The sequence below is a fragment of the Archocentrus centrarchus genome, unplaced genomic scaffold (genome assembly GCF_007364275.1).
Source record: "Archocentrus centrarchus isolate MPI-CPG fArcCen1 unplaced genomic scaffold, fArcCen1 scaffold_82_ctg1, whole genome shotgun sequence".
Taxonomy (NCBI): Eukaryota; Metazoa; Chordata; class Actinopteri; order Cichliformes; family Cichlidae; genus Archocentrus; species Archocentrus centrarchus.
This window is the reverse complement of record NW_022060292.1, coordinates 384,623-398,650: the sequence shown is the minus strand read 5'-3', so window position 1 is coordinate 398,650 and position 14,028 is coordinate 384,623. Positions and strand designations below refer to the sequence as shown.

Sequence of the window (14,028 nt, the reverse complement as noted above, 5' to 3'; positions counted from 1 at the left end):
GAATGCACAGCTTTGGTGATGCTGGGATACCGCAATTAAAACATGTGGATAAGTCTCCATATATCCTCTGCCAGAACCTCTGAACAGGTGTACAAGACCAAATTGCATGCATATAGTTTTCAGTATAGTTAACTGAACAGTGGGTACATATATTTGTGTCTCTGAGGCCCATTTGGAACATCCTGTTTCCTGTATAGTGTATTCTATGGAGAGTTTTGTATTGTATAAGTATTAAATTTGGACTTCAAGTCATTTTGAAAGTGTTTAAACATATCTGTGTCCAGAAGTTTTCCTCTGGGTTGATGGAAAGATCTCGCTCCCATTTTGTAGTTGGGAGGGATATTGAATCATTAATTTTTAATAATAACTTATATATTTTTGATAGTAATTTAGGGGTATAAAGATTTAGAAATTCTGTTACCAGTACAGGGGTTTTCTCATTTTAAATTATTTAAATTAAACCTTGCCTGTATGATGGACCTCATCTGCTGGTATTCAAGAAATTTGCTATTGCTAATTTCATATTTTGAAATAAGTTCTTCAAATTAAATAAAGGTCCCATCGTGAATAACATGTTCTAAATTCTTTATTCCTTTCTATTGCCATGCTGAAAAGTTCAGTACTGTATTTTCTGACATATATCTGGATTGTTCCAAATGGGTGTCAGTTTACATGGGATAAGTGAAGACTTTGTTATCTTTAAAAATTCCCACCAGGCTGTCAGAGAGGTGTTTATGACTTTTAAAGCAGTTATGATGTTTAATACTAAAGCTAATGAAAGGTAAGTCAGAGATTTCCACTTTTCCACAGAGTGTTTGTTCTAGATCTAGCCATGGGCTGTCTAAAGGGCTTGATTTGATCCACCTTGAAATTTACTGTAATCTATTGGCTGAGAAATAGTGATAAAAGTTTGGAAGTTCTAGACCACCACTGCATTTTAGCTTTTGAAAAGTCTTTAAACTTATTCTTGAGGTTTTATTTTTCCATAAAAAGGTTGAAATGTTTGAGTCCACAGACTTAAACCAGGCAACAGAAGGTTTATTAGGGATCAGTGAAAACAGATAATTGATTTTAGGCAGAATCAACATTTTTACTGTGGCAACTCTCCCCATGAGAGATATAGGTAGAGAGTTCCAGTGTGTGAGGTCATCCTCTATTGTTTTTAATAGAGGAACCCAATTCAATCGTATCAGGTCTGACAACCTGGGAGAAAAATTAACACCTAAATATCTAATGTTGCCACATTGTAGTGAGGTGGTCGTGGTGTTCTGAAAATTACAATTCAGAGATAAAAGGGTTGATTTACTCCAATTGATGGAGTAATCTAATATAGATGAGACCTTATCTATAAAAAAAAAAAAAAGAATTAAGATTCTTCATCACTGAAACGACATCTACTCCAACCAGATTATTTTATTTGTCCTAACAGACCAAGATGGTGCAAGTTCCCTCTACCAACATGGCACCCCGCATTCATGCATGGCAGAGGATCATGAGATATGCATTTGGGTGTGGGTGTGATGGGTACCCTGATCCTGTCGTACTGCTGGTTGTACACGGAGCCTGTCAGCTCCAGCTGCTCTCCTCTGACCACCTGATAAGGCAGCGGGATGTCCACGCTGACCGGCAGATTGACCGACACCTGGACGGGATCTGCAACGCACATACCTGCCGGACAATCAGGAACCATTCAGTACAACTTTATTTATTCCAGCTGCAGCGTGGAAGACTGAAGAGCAAAAATACAAGATGTTAAATGTCAGTAAATAAAAGAAACTCACCATTCTGGAACATGCCAACGGCCTTTATCTGCCAGGTGGTGAGAGAGTCCGGTAGAGGCCTGCTGACCAACAGCTGCCCTGAACTAAGGACATGAAATACAAAAACAGAAACTTAGAGTCACCACACTCCATACTGAGGAGAGAGGAGCTAATTCTGATCCCTAACCAACACCAGGTGTGGCACTGGAGCACTTTTCTTTTTTTTTTTGTGATTGGAAAGTTTACCTCAACTAATGTGGGAAAAATCAGGAAATATGTTTGTTTTTTTAAAGTTAAGGGTACAATCATGTTATGGGACCATGTGTAAAACTTTAATTAAAGGAAATTCATTAATAATGTAACCATTTAAACTCTGTCTTATTTTCCCGACCTGGATTAGGCCCAAAAATCTATTTTCTTTTTTTTTTTTTTTTTTTTTTTTTTTTTTTTTTATTTACATTATATTTATTGAATTTTTATGACATAGAAGAAAAACAAGTGATAGTGATACACTTAATACAGATTCACATTAAATAACTCAGTCCCCGAAGCGCAAAAAACCCCCCCAAAAAAAACACAAATAATAAAAAAAAAAAAAAAAAAAAAATTAAACTCAGCAATCTCTGCACAGTTCTCTTAATGTCCTTTGTAATGTTTCAGAAACTTGATCAATGGTGACCATGTTTCTTCAAATTCCGCTCCCTTTCCTCTGACAATATAAGTGAGTCGCTCCAGAGTCATACATGATGCCATATCCTTCACCCACATGTGGTTTGATGGTATATCCATTTTTTTCCAGTGTAAAGATATTAGTCTCCTGGCCTGCAGGAGTCCAAAGTCAATCAATTTTAACTGTCTGGAATTAAAAACACAGTTCTCTGGATAAATACCTAAAATACACATTTTGGCCTCAGCAGATACATTGACTCCAACGATCTTTGACAAAGTTTGCGTAACCAAGTTCCAATATTGTTGTAATTTTGGACACTCCCATACACAGTGAAAAAGAGTACCCTTTCCAACCAAACATTTACAGCAGATATCTGGGATGTTAGGTGCCCAGCGGTTCAGTTTGACAGGAGTTATAAAAGTTCTCATCAACCACTTGTACTGAAGGAGTTTCATCCTTGTATTAATTGACTGCTTTTGGGCTTTTACGCATGCAGATTCCCAGTCCGCTACCTGTATCTCTTCTCGGATGTCAGATCTCCATGCATCCAATCTATCTGCAGTGGATTCCTTATCATGCACTAGTAAAGCTGCATAAAATAAGGAAATGTGACCTCTCCTCTCTAAATTTTCTAGTATAATGTTCTCTAGGTATGACAGTGGTGGTTTAGATTCAATCTGTTTGTGTTTTGACATAATAAAATGTTTAATTTGTAAGTACTTATAAAAGTGTTTCTTTGAAATGTTATATATTTGACATAACTGCTCAAATGTAAGAAGCCTGTCATCCTTATAAAGATCTGCCAGTTTCTGTACACCTTTATTTGACCAGATTTTGAAACCTCCATCAGCTCTTCCTGCCTTAAAATATCTGTTCCCCCAGACAGGTGAGAAAGAAGAAATGGAAGGGATATCTCCAATATATTGATGGGTTTTATACCAAACATCAATTGTGTTTTTTAAAAAGGGATTTTTTGTCATTTTTATCAATTGTTTTGGCCTTGTGGAATATAAATACAAATTTAATCTAAGGTTTGTTACTAATTGTTCAATTCTTATCCATGCTGGGGGCGTTTCGGTTGAAAAGTAGAACATGGCTGAACGCAGCTGGGCGGACCAATAATACAATTTAAGATTAGGAAGTTGTAACCCCCCTCTCTCATATGGCAGGTATAACAAGCGAAGTCTTAATCTAGGTTTTTTATTATTCCAAATAAATCTACTAAAAATACTGTTTAATCCATTAAAAAATTGTTTTGGAAGAGGCAAAGGTATTGACTGAAAAAGATACAAAAATTTTGGTAATATATTCATTTTGATCATGTTTATTCTGCCAATCAATGATATGGGCATTATCATCCATTTATTTAGTGACTCGTTTACTTCCCAAAAATCTATTTTCAGTGGAGATCTTTAGTGAAATTTTATTTTTAGCCTTGAACTAAATTCGATCCATGTCTGAAAAACTGATTATTGACCCAGGTGGGTCAGACTCTTTACCTCTGGAGAACATGCACAGTAAAAGATTTTCGGGGAAGGTCTTGCTTGTTTAGGTGGATGATGCCAAATCACAGTCTGCAGAGTTTCTGCTGCCTGTAGCCAAACAAAGTCTCCTGACTGGCAACAGAGAAACTCCAAAATGGACAGTTTTGCTGTTTGAGACAGTTGTGTCCACTGTACATCCAGTATTACCACAGTAGATGAGTCAGGGATTAAAGCCAAAGCATAGCTCTGCATGACAGTACATGAATAAAATGTACACATCATTATGTGTCAGTTTGACTATATAGCATAATAAAATAAACGTTACACATTCTGAGAATGAACTTTTAAGGCTTTAGACAGCTGTTAACAATCCCACAGTTTTTTCTACTCTTGGGTCTTTATGACATCATCAAGGAAATATATTGTTAAGTGGTCATCTCAGAAGCAACACCCATCTTTTGTTTAAATTTGTTTGTGGGGGGCAGCCAATCAAAAGAGAGCTAGTTTAAGGTGGAGAGGAGTTAAAACAGCTTGTTTTAGACAGAGGTGGAGCTGAGGTGCTCTGCTGAGGGTCAGTGTCAGACAAAGAAGGATTATTTTGATAGAATTAATTGGTGAGTCTAAATTGCCCATAGGTGTGAATGGTTGTCTATCTCTGTGTTAGCCCTGTGACAGGCTGGTGACCTGTACAGGGTGTACCCTGCCTTTTGCCCTATGACAGCTGGGACAGACTCCAGCCCCCCGGTGGCCTTGCACATGTTAGGGATTATTTTTTACTCAGTGAATAAAGGACATATGTTTAAGGTAAACTCCAGTAAATTAAATAATTAAATAATACATTAGACAGAGAGCAACAGATCAGAAAGTAGTAGACTAACTTCTCTCTTTCAGTGCACCTTATCTCGAGGTCAGGCCACCGAAAGTACAATTAAAACATAAGAGGATGGATGGATGAATGGATGGATGGATGGATGGATGGATGGAGTTGGAAATAAGCAGAGTAGGTCCATTTAATCAATTTGTTTAAATGAGGCTCCCGAGGTGTGTTTGCTTTGTGTCACCTGATGCGCTGCACCTCCCACATCCAGCTCTCGGGAAAGTAGCTCCGCACCAGGGAAGGAGCGAGGTCAAAGTCTGGACCCATGTCTGTACAACAACAACAGTGTGACAGTGATCTGCACTTCATTACCACAGCACTGGACTTAGCTACACTAAAGCTGCAAAGATACAGTGAGAGGTAACTTACACCTCCTCTGATCTTCACCATAATAAATCCACTCAGACACAGTCAGATACAGCTGTCTGTATAATCCTGAGTGCAGCTCAATTACCTGCTAACAGGTAATTGAGCTGTTTAATGTCAACAGTCTGACTCTACAAATATAATGTAGATATGTGCTGAAGAAGTGGAGCATTACATTATAATAGTACATAAATGAGCTTCTATTCCCTTAATGATGTCACCTGTTGTCATGTTGGTGTTGTCAGAGCGTGATGCAGTAAACAAAGAAAAGTCCAGACTGACCGCTTCGTGCAATGACGCTCTCACGGCCCAAGCTGTTCAGCAGAGCCTCACAGCATTCTTGGAAGACCTGCTTGCAGCGATCTCTAAAACTCGAAGTGTTGCGGAAAATTTTGTTCTTGCGGACAAACGTCTCAGCTTCATCAAGGCAGGAAGTAAATGTTGGAGCACGCCTCATCCCATATTGACAGCACTGCTTGCCGGCTCTACCGTAACTCTCCGCTGGACAGACAGAACGACATAATTTCATTTACTTTACATCTCTCACTGATTTATCTACAATCATTACAAACAAAATACAGAAATCACACTGGTGAACGTGTGTATGTGTGTGCGTGCGTGTGTGTGTGTGTGTGTGTGTGTGTGTGTGTGTGTAAACAGATAGTAAAGTTGTAAAACAGTGCTCAGACTCACAGTAATAAGCTGTAATTGTTTTGTAAACCTAACCATGAACAGTTTCTTGCTTGAAACTAGCAGAGGGGGATTCTTGGTTAATATTTTTGTGGTTTGGTTTCTTTTTTCTGTTTGAGTGCTATATCTGCTTCCAGTTTGGAGTTTGTGGTGCCTGCTCCGATTGCTTTTCTCTTCTAGTGTTTATGGGTTTTTTGAGCTTTGGTTCTTAGTTGGAGTTTTGTCTTCTGGTGCTTTCTGTTCCTTCAGTCTGTTCCTGCCTCCATCTCATCTCCATCCTCGTACCCTCTCTGCTATCATGTTTGATATGAATCCCATCTCTAGTTGTGTTTTGTTTATTATTTCCTGTTTTACTAATCGAGATATTCAACACATCCTTGTCAATGGATATGACGTTTGTGAAGGAAATAATGGGTTATGTTATTGAGCCGTTCACATATATTTGTAACTTGTCTTTTTCGACAGGGATATTTCCTGACAGCATGAAAGTAGCGAAAGTAATTCCTCTTTATAAGAATGGGGACAAATTTATGTTTACTAACTACAGGCCTATTTCCCTGTTGCCTCAGTCCTCGAAAATTTTGGAAAAATTGTTTGTTACAAGATTGGATCAATTCATTGATAAACAAAATGTTTTGAGTAAAAATCAATATGGCTTTAGAGCTAACAACTCAACATCGATGGCACTCATGGATTTGATAGAACAAATATCGACAGCTATTGATCAAAGACAATATTGTGTTAGTGTTTTTGTTGGTTTAAAAAAAGCTTTTGATACTATTGATCGTAGCATTCTTCTTGAGAAATTGAATAAATATGGTATGAGAGGTCCAGTATTACAGTGGGTATCCAGTTATCTTACCAACAGGAAACAATTTGTTCAATTAAATGACGTAAGATCTACATTTGGTGATATTACATGTGGAGTCCCACAGGGTTCTGTGCTTGGACCAAAGTTGTTTCTTTTATACATAAATGATTTGGTAAATGTGTCAGGATTGTTTAGGTGTGTTTTGTTTGCTGACGATACCACATTTTTTTTGCTTGGGCAAAGACTTAGAGCGAATGTTGGGAATGATGCAAACAGAATTTGCAAAAATACAAACTTGGTTTAAGCGTAATAAATTATCGCTAAATTTGGATAAAACAAATTACATGATATTCAGTAATAGAAAAAAGAACGGTGGATGTTTCATTTAGAGTTGATGGTGCTGAGATTTGCAGAGTCAGTGAGGTGAAGTTTTTGGGTGTTATTATTGATGAAAACCTGACCTGGAAGTCTCATATAAATTACTTAAGAACAAAAATGGCAAGGTCTATTGCCGTACTATATAGGGTAAAGGAGTTATTTAATGAAAAAGCACTGTGTATATTGTGTAATGCTATAATTGTTCCACATTTGATTTATTGTGTTAAAGTTTGGGGGAAGGCATGTAAAACATTTACAAATTCTATTTTTATTTTGCAAAAAAGAGCTATAAGAATTATTGCCAAAAAACATTGTAGTCACCCATCAAATATATTATTTGATCAATTGGGATTATTGAAGTTTTATGAGTTGGTTGATTATAAGATTTTGTTGATTATGTATAGGGCACACAAAAATCTATTACCTTTGAATATTCAATCTAATTTTATTAAGAGAAAATATTTATAATCTAAAGGGATTTGAAATGTTTGTAAAACCTAAAATCCAAACAAGTTTGAAAGAGAGATGTACCACTGTTCAAGGAATAAGGTTGTGGAACAATTTGGCTAGTGACAACAAAAATGCTGATTCGATTAAATTATTTTGTAGAATGTTAAAAGTAAATCTGTTGATGAGATATAAAACTATATAACATGTATTTATATACGCTATTATTTGAGTGGTTTAAGTTTTTTTCTTTGGTTATTAATAAGGGTGTGAAATTTGTATATGTGTGTATATATTTTTATATTTTGCATATATTTTTTGTTAAATAGGGGCAGAGATTATAAGATTTTTTCTTCTATCTGCTTCCTTTCATTTTATGAGATTTGTTTTTTTGTTTTTTTGTATTGAAATTCGTTTTTAACTAAAATGAATAAATGATTAAACAAGAATGGCTGATATCCTGTTCTGTCTAAAGGCAGCACCATCATCCCAATACCCAAGAAAACAGCCACAAAAGACTATTGTCTGTAGTTATTAAGTGCTTAGAAAAGCTTGTTCTCCAGGACCTCAAAGCCCACCTCCCCCTGAACTTTGACCCACACCAGTTAGTCTTACAGGACAAATTGGTCCATGGAGGTCGCCAACGCCACTGCGCTCCACACAGCCCTGGAACACCTGGGAATCTACTTCAGGATGCTGTTTGTTGATTACAGCTTCACCCCTGACACCCTGGTGGAGAAGTTGGCTGACTTGGACCTACCCCCCCATCTGATCCTTCATCAAAGACTTCCTGACCAACTGACCACAGGTTGTTAAGGTGGGTCAGCTCTGCTCCTCGATCCTGACTCCCCCCTAGTGATGCATGCTTAGCCCCCTCCTGTATGCCATTTACACGTACGACTGTGCCCCTATTCACCCATCGAACACTACTGACTAGTTCATCAATGACACCATGGTGGTCAGCCTGATCATGGGGGTGATTAAAACAGCCTACAGGGCAGTGTTAATTTCGTTGACGAAATATTTTTGCCATAGTTTTCGTCAACGACCCTTTTTTTCATGACGATAACGAGACGATAACTAAATAAAAACTACCTAAAAGGATAAAAACGATAACAAAATTAATTGACACTTTCGTCAACGAATGAAAACGAGACGAAAATGCTTGCCGGGGATGACATCCAATCATTTTATTTGGGTCAATATCACTAAAAAGTGCCTTTGGGACATCGTAATTTGTCCCAAAAAAAGTTACAGTTTCCCAATTAATTTCATATCCATTGTATCAAGTTTACATTAGGCTGTTGTAAATGAATGTTGGTCAAGCTCCCACACCTTTTATGAATTTACTGGAAGCAGATAAAGAATGAGCACATTGTAAAATATGTCCACCCTGTCAAGCACAAAGTCAAATGAAAATAAATACATTTTTATAACAATGTGATTTTACAATGCACATTTTCAGATAGCTAGTCTGTCCCTTGCTCAATAATATTTATTTGGTAAAATAAGGCTTTTGAAAGTAGTGAAATAATTGCAAATTGCTTGTGTCTTCAAAGAATCTGATAGCTGTGTTTTCCTTTTTAAATAAAATCTCTAAAAACTGCGATTTGATCAGCTTTTCAAACAATATTATTTGGCAGCGATTAGTTTATTAAAAAAAACATGAAAAGCTTTTACTAACTTGGGATCATAACTTGATTATTTTCAAAAAACTGAAAAATTACAGGGTGGACGTGAGATGACAGAGTGGACAAAAATGTGGTAACTGCTGACATGAGTAGATATATTAAGAGTTTTCTCAACAAAGGTGAACATTGCAAAATATAATTATGAACATTCATAAGCTTTTTGCATCACAATTAAGATAAATATTAGGGTCTAAGGTGGCAAAAGGAAGTATGACCAATTGCTTGTCTGGGAGTCACTTCCTAAGTTCTCCATTGTATCGTACACAAACTCTCTGCATTTTTCTCTTGTGTGACTGTTTGCTTGTGTCCAGTTGCCATTTGACTACCATAATCTTTCAGAGGGCAGCACGGTGGCATGGTGTTTAGCACTGCTGCCTCACAGGTAAAATGACATCTAGAAGGTCTGGGTTTGATTCCACCTCGGCCCGGGCCTCTCTGTGTTTAGTTTGCATGTTTTCCCCGTGTCTGTGTGGGTTTCCTCCAACAGTCCAAAGACATGCACTTACTGGGGTTAGGTTAATTGGTCACTCTAAATTGCCAACTTCTTGTGAGTGAATGTGAGTATAAATGGTTGTCTGTCTCTCTGTGTTGGCCCTGTGACAGGCTGGCGACCTGTACAGGGTGTAACCCCCTTCCCGTGACCCTGAACAGGATAAGCGGAAGAGGATGGATGGGTGGAATCTTTTAGAAACAAGGATGTTACTTTTAAAAAAAATCTCAATTGTACTGATGCATTTCTCCCACAGCAAGTTAAGGCAGCGGGATACTCGTCTCTCTCTTTTTTTTTTTTTTTTTGCCATTTCCCCCCCTTCACTGAGCTCAGGGACACTCTTCTTCTTTCCAGTGTTTCTGTCTTTATCTCTTCTTCTGTCTGGAGCAGCATCTTAGTGTTCCTAATATTGCCGTGCTGTCTCTGATCCACCTGGACTCATTGCTCTAAAAGACAGTACAAAACTCACCAATGATTGACCCTTTTTAGCAGTATGAGCCTAATTTGAGAAAAAAAAAGTTCAAAGAACTCTTAAATTATCACCATCTCATCAAAATAGGTAAAAAAATAAAATAAAATAAAATCCCAACTATACAATACAAAGTCCACCCTGTCATGCAGGGTTTGACGACAGGGTGGACATTTTTGGATTAATTTAGTATCTAAGAAGCACACGGTGGACCATCAGCTACCAAAGTTACTGGTTATTGAAGGAGACCACATGATGTTTTCAAAATATATTTAAACTTTCTGAAAACTTTTTCTGTTAATCAGCTTTTCCTCTGACATGTTAAGGTTGACCACATCTAACTACAAACATAATGACGTGAAAATCAGGAAATATAAGTGTAGCTGCCGCAGTTGTTTCAACCTCCACTGAAGAAAGACAGATTCAGAGTGCTGATGTTACTGATATTAATATTAATTAATTAATATTAATTAATTAATATTAATATTAATATTACTAATATTACTTAGTAATATTAATAATATTCCATAACTTTTACATTTTACACTCTTTATATTTTAGTTGACTAAATCAACTGTAGATTTAGTCGACTGTATTCTTACGAAAATTTCGTCGACTAAAACTAGACCAAAACCAAAACTATTCAGATGACTAAATTATGACTAAAACTAAATTACATTTTCATCAAAAGACTATGACTAAAACTAAATCAAAATTTGCTGTCAAAATTAACACTGCTACAGGGAGGAGATACAGGAGCTGGCAGGGTGGTGCATCAAAACCAATCTGGAACTGAACACCACTAAGACCAAAGAGATTGTCAGGCTCGCTCCTCTTTCCATCAACAGAGTATTTGTGGAGAGAGTGGCCTCCTTCAGGCTCCTGAGGAAACATATCTCTGAGGACCCACACTGGTAAAAGAAGGCCCAGAAGAGACTCCACTTCCTGCGACTGCTGCGAAGGAACCACATGGAGGAGAAGCTGCAGGTGTTCTTCTACATTCATTCATTCATTCATCATCCTTCATCCTTCATAGAGCAATTGCTGATGTACTGTGTGACCCTCTGCAGAGGGTCACCAGGACTGCTGAAAAGATCATCGGCTGCCCTCTGCCCCTCCTGGTGTACGACAATGCCCGGCCTCATGTGGCCAGAGTATGCAGGCAGCTCATTGAGGATGAAGGAACTGATACCACTGACTGGCCCCCCACACTCTCCTGAACTAAATCCAACAGAACACCTCTGGGACATTATATTTTGGTCCATCCAACACCTCAAGGCTGCACCTCAGACTGTCCAGGAGCTCAATGATGCCCTGGTCCATCTCATTAGGAGCCCCAACGTTAACAGGCATGCATACAAGCACGTGGGAGCAATACAAACGAGTACCATTTTGAGTTGCTGCAATAAAATTTCAGCTAAATGTTCCAGCCTAATGCATCATTTTTTTCCACTTTGATTTTCAGGGTGTCTTTGAATTCAGCCCCCTGTAGGTGTGGCATCCTTTCACTCCTAACACATTACCCAGTCCATGTCAGTAACAGGATTTTTTTCTTTTTAAATGTAGCTAATCCTGTGGACGTTTGTTAGATTTTGTGAGGTTTCAATTCAACTGTATTTTATTTAAATAGCACCAAATCACAACAAACAGTCACATCAGTGGCATTTCTGAGTAAATAATCAAACATGATTAATGTTGGTCAGCATCAAAAGGAAGGAGAAGCTGATCATAGAGGCATGTGATCAGCCTGTTATATATGAGCAAAGTCAGTAACATGGAAGCTGCTAACTGAAGCTCAGCTAGCTTAATTGGTGATGATTGATTATTGTTGCTATGACAAAGATTGCAAAGATACCCCCTCCAAACACAGGAATGGCTGCCATCAGGCACTGAAGCAACACTTCTGTGGGAATCCTGTCTTATTTGGCAGTGTTGCATCACAGTGAGTTTTCAAGCTGGCTCACAAGTTTGCACATCATCCCCGTGCTTCACTTTCTCGTGCTATCAAACCATGCTAGGTAACTTGAAGATGGTCACTAAGTGATGCCCAGTGTCTAATAATCAAGATGGGATTGGTTAAATACTAAATGATTTTCTCTGTGGGAACATTTTAAATCCCTGAAATCTTACAATGTGACATCCAGGGAGTGGGAGAGAGGCAGTGCTGGAGGAGGTTCACAGGGAGAGGGCCTCGAAGGCAAGATCAGCCTAATTTTAATCAGACACAGTTTTTGTCATTTATTCCCAGAAGTTTACAATCATACCTCACGTTTGAGGTATGATTGTAAACAACATGCATCAGCATGTAACAACATGCATCCACTTCCAGATGTACGATTCACAGGGGGAAACACCTGAGCGAGAAACATCGTGGTACGGTCTCACCTATCTGTTTTTTCTCCTCCTCAGTCAGGGCTCGTTTTGCACGCACGACGGCAGTACACAGCTGATCTGAAACACATTAACCGCAAACCGCAAGTGAGCCATGGAGCGTTTTAAGCTGCCACAGTGCCTTACTTCACTCATTTGTTTGCTGACTGACGTACTGCTGGTTGAGGGTGCGGCGTTGGCATTGGTGATGAAGGTGAGGCCGGCCAGTCGGAAAACATCTGCGCTGTCTTTACCGCCGCCTCCACCGCAGCCCAGGTCACTCTGCTCAATGTGACGAAAAACCTGCGGGCCACCGTACATCCTGTTAAATCTCAGCGTGTGGTAAATAACTCAGAGGGAGAAAATATCATTCAGGACAGTCTCTCAAAAGAAGAAAACGATGTCAAGACAAAATCTCTACAAATGACATGATCGTTTGTTGTTTCGTGCTCTAGGTGCATCTGTTTTTAAATGATGAAGCAAAGCAAATTTCCATGGATAAAATGGGATGGTTTCTGGGTTACCATGGAAACAGGGTCTTGGTAGTTGGGTCGTAGGGTAAAGATGGCGGAGTCGACAGCGGACAGAGCTACGAGGCCATCCGCACTGGCTCTGACATTCAGCTGGAGGTTTTCTTTAGGCTTGTACTGCACTTTATTCAAAGATAGGTCAGTCTAACACACAGGCACACACACACACACACACACACACACACACAGTAAATTATCTGTTAATCCTTCATGCCTTCATGCATTAAACCGATATGGAAAAAATATTTGTATTGATGACAGATATGCTGTAAAATTTACATTGGTTATTTTTATTTTCTTATATGATTTTGGTCCTAAAAACTAAGTACAAAAATAAAATATGTGTAGGAAAGGACAGTGATCTAAGAAAGTACACAAAAATGTAAGCTACACACACCTGGAACTGGCTCATAGGAAAGAAAGAGTTACAGTATGTACCAGAGCAGAGGTGGCAAACGTACAGTATATTCTGTACTTAAGCAGACGTACTGATACTTGTATTAAAAATACTCTGGTAAAAGGTTAAGTATTCAACTTCTTTACTCAAGTAAAAGTGTAAAAGTACAGGCTCTGAAATTTACTCAAAGTAAGAAAGTAAAAGTAGCTCTTTGGAGGACGTTTCTACCAGCTACTTTTGGGCAAAGCTAACTGACCCACGTGCTATATTAATGTAATAATAAAACAATATTATTACATGAGAATATAAACTTTATTTCAATCTAAATTCTAATTCTAATGAATGCATTCAGTTTGAACACTGTTATGTAGAACATTGAGCTGCCAGGCATCAACTAACAGCTAACACCTGGCTAAGGTGCAGTAAAGCCAGCTGTGTGGTCTCACCTGATTCTAATACGTCCTGTACTCAGCATTAGGGCTGCACCAATCCAACATATTCCAGTGATAAGTGATATGCTAGCTTTAGGTTGGCCATGTTGTTTAGTGTGGTTTTTGATTTCACTTTAATTCCAGTCATGCTGAGCTTCAGCTCTTCT

General features: G+C 38.3%; 1 protein-coding gene across 1 annotated transcript in view; it reads right to left on the bottom strand.

Moving 5' to 3' along the window:
- LOC115777858 (complement C5-like) overlaps nucleotides 1-14,028 on the bottom strand; it is a 133,864-nt gene that overhangs the window by 24,391 nt on the left and 95,445 nt on the right. Inside the window, exons 31-37 of the mRNA XM_030725869.1 lie at nucleotides 13,028-13,177; nucleotides 12,680-12,806; nucleotides 12,519-12,584; nucleotides 5,440-5,658; nucleotides 4,976-5,060; nucleotides 1,782-1,864; nucleotides 1,529-1,668 (exon numbers count right to left, since the gene is read on the bottom strand). Coding sequence (XP_030581729.1) covers nucleotides 1,529-1,668; nucleotides 1,782-1,864; nucleotides 4,976-5,060; nucleotides 5,440-5,658; nucleotides 12,519-12,584; nucleotides 12,680-12,806; nucleotides 13,028-13,177 — 870 coding nt within the window. The remainder of the gene's footprint in view (nucleotides 1-1,528; nucleotides 1,669-1,781; nucleotides 1,865-4,975; nucleotides 5,061-5,439; nucleotides 5,659-12,518; nucleotides 12,585-12,679; nucleotides 12,807-13,027; nucleotides 13,178-14,028) is intronic.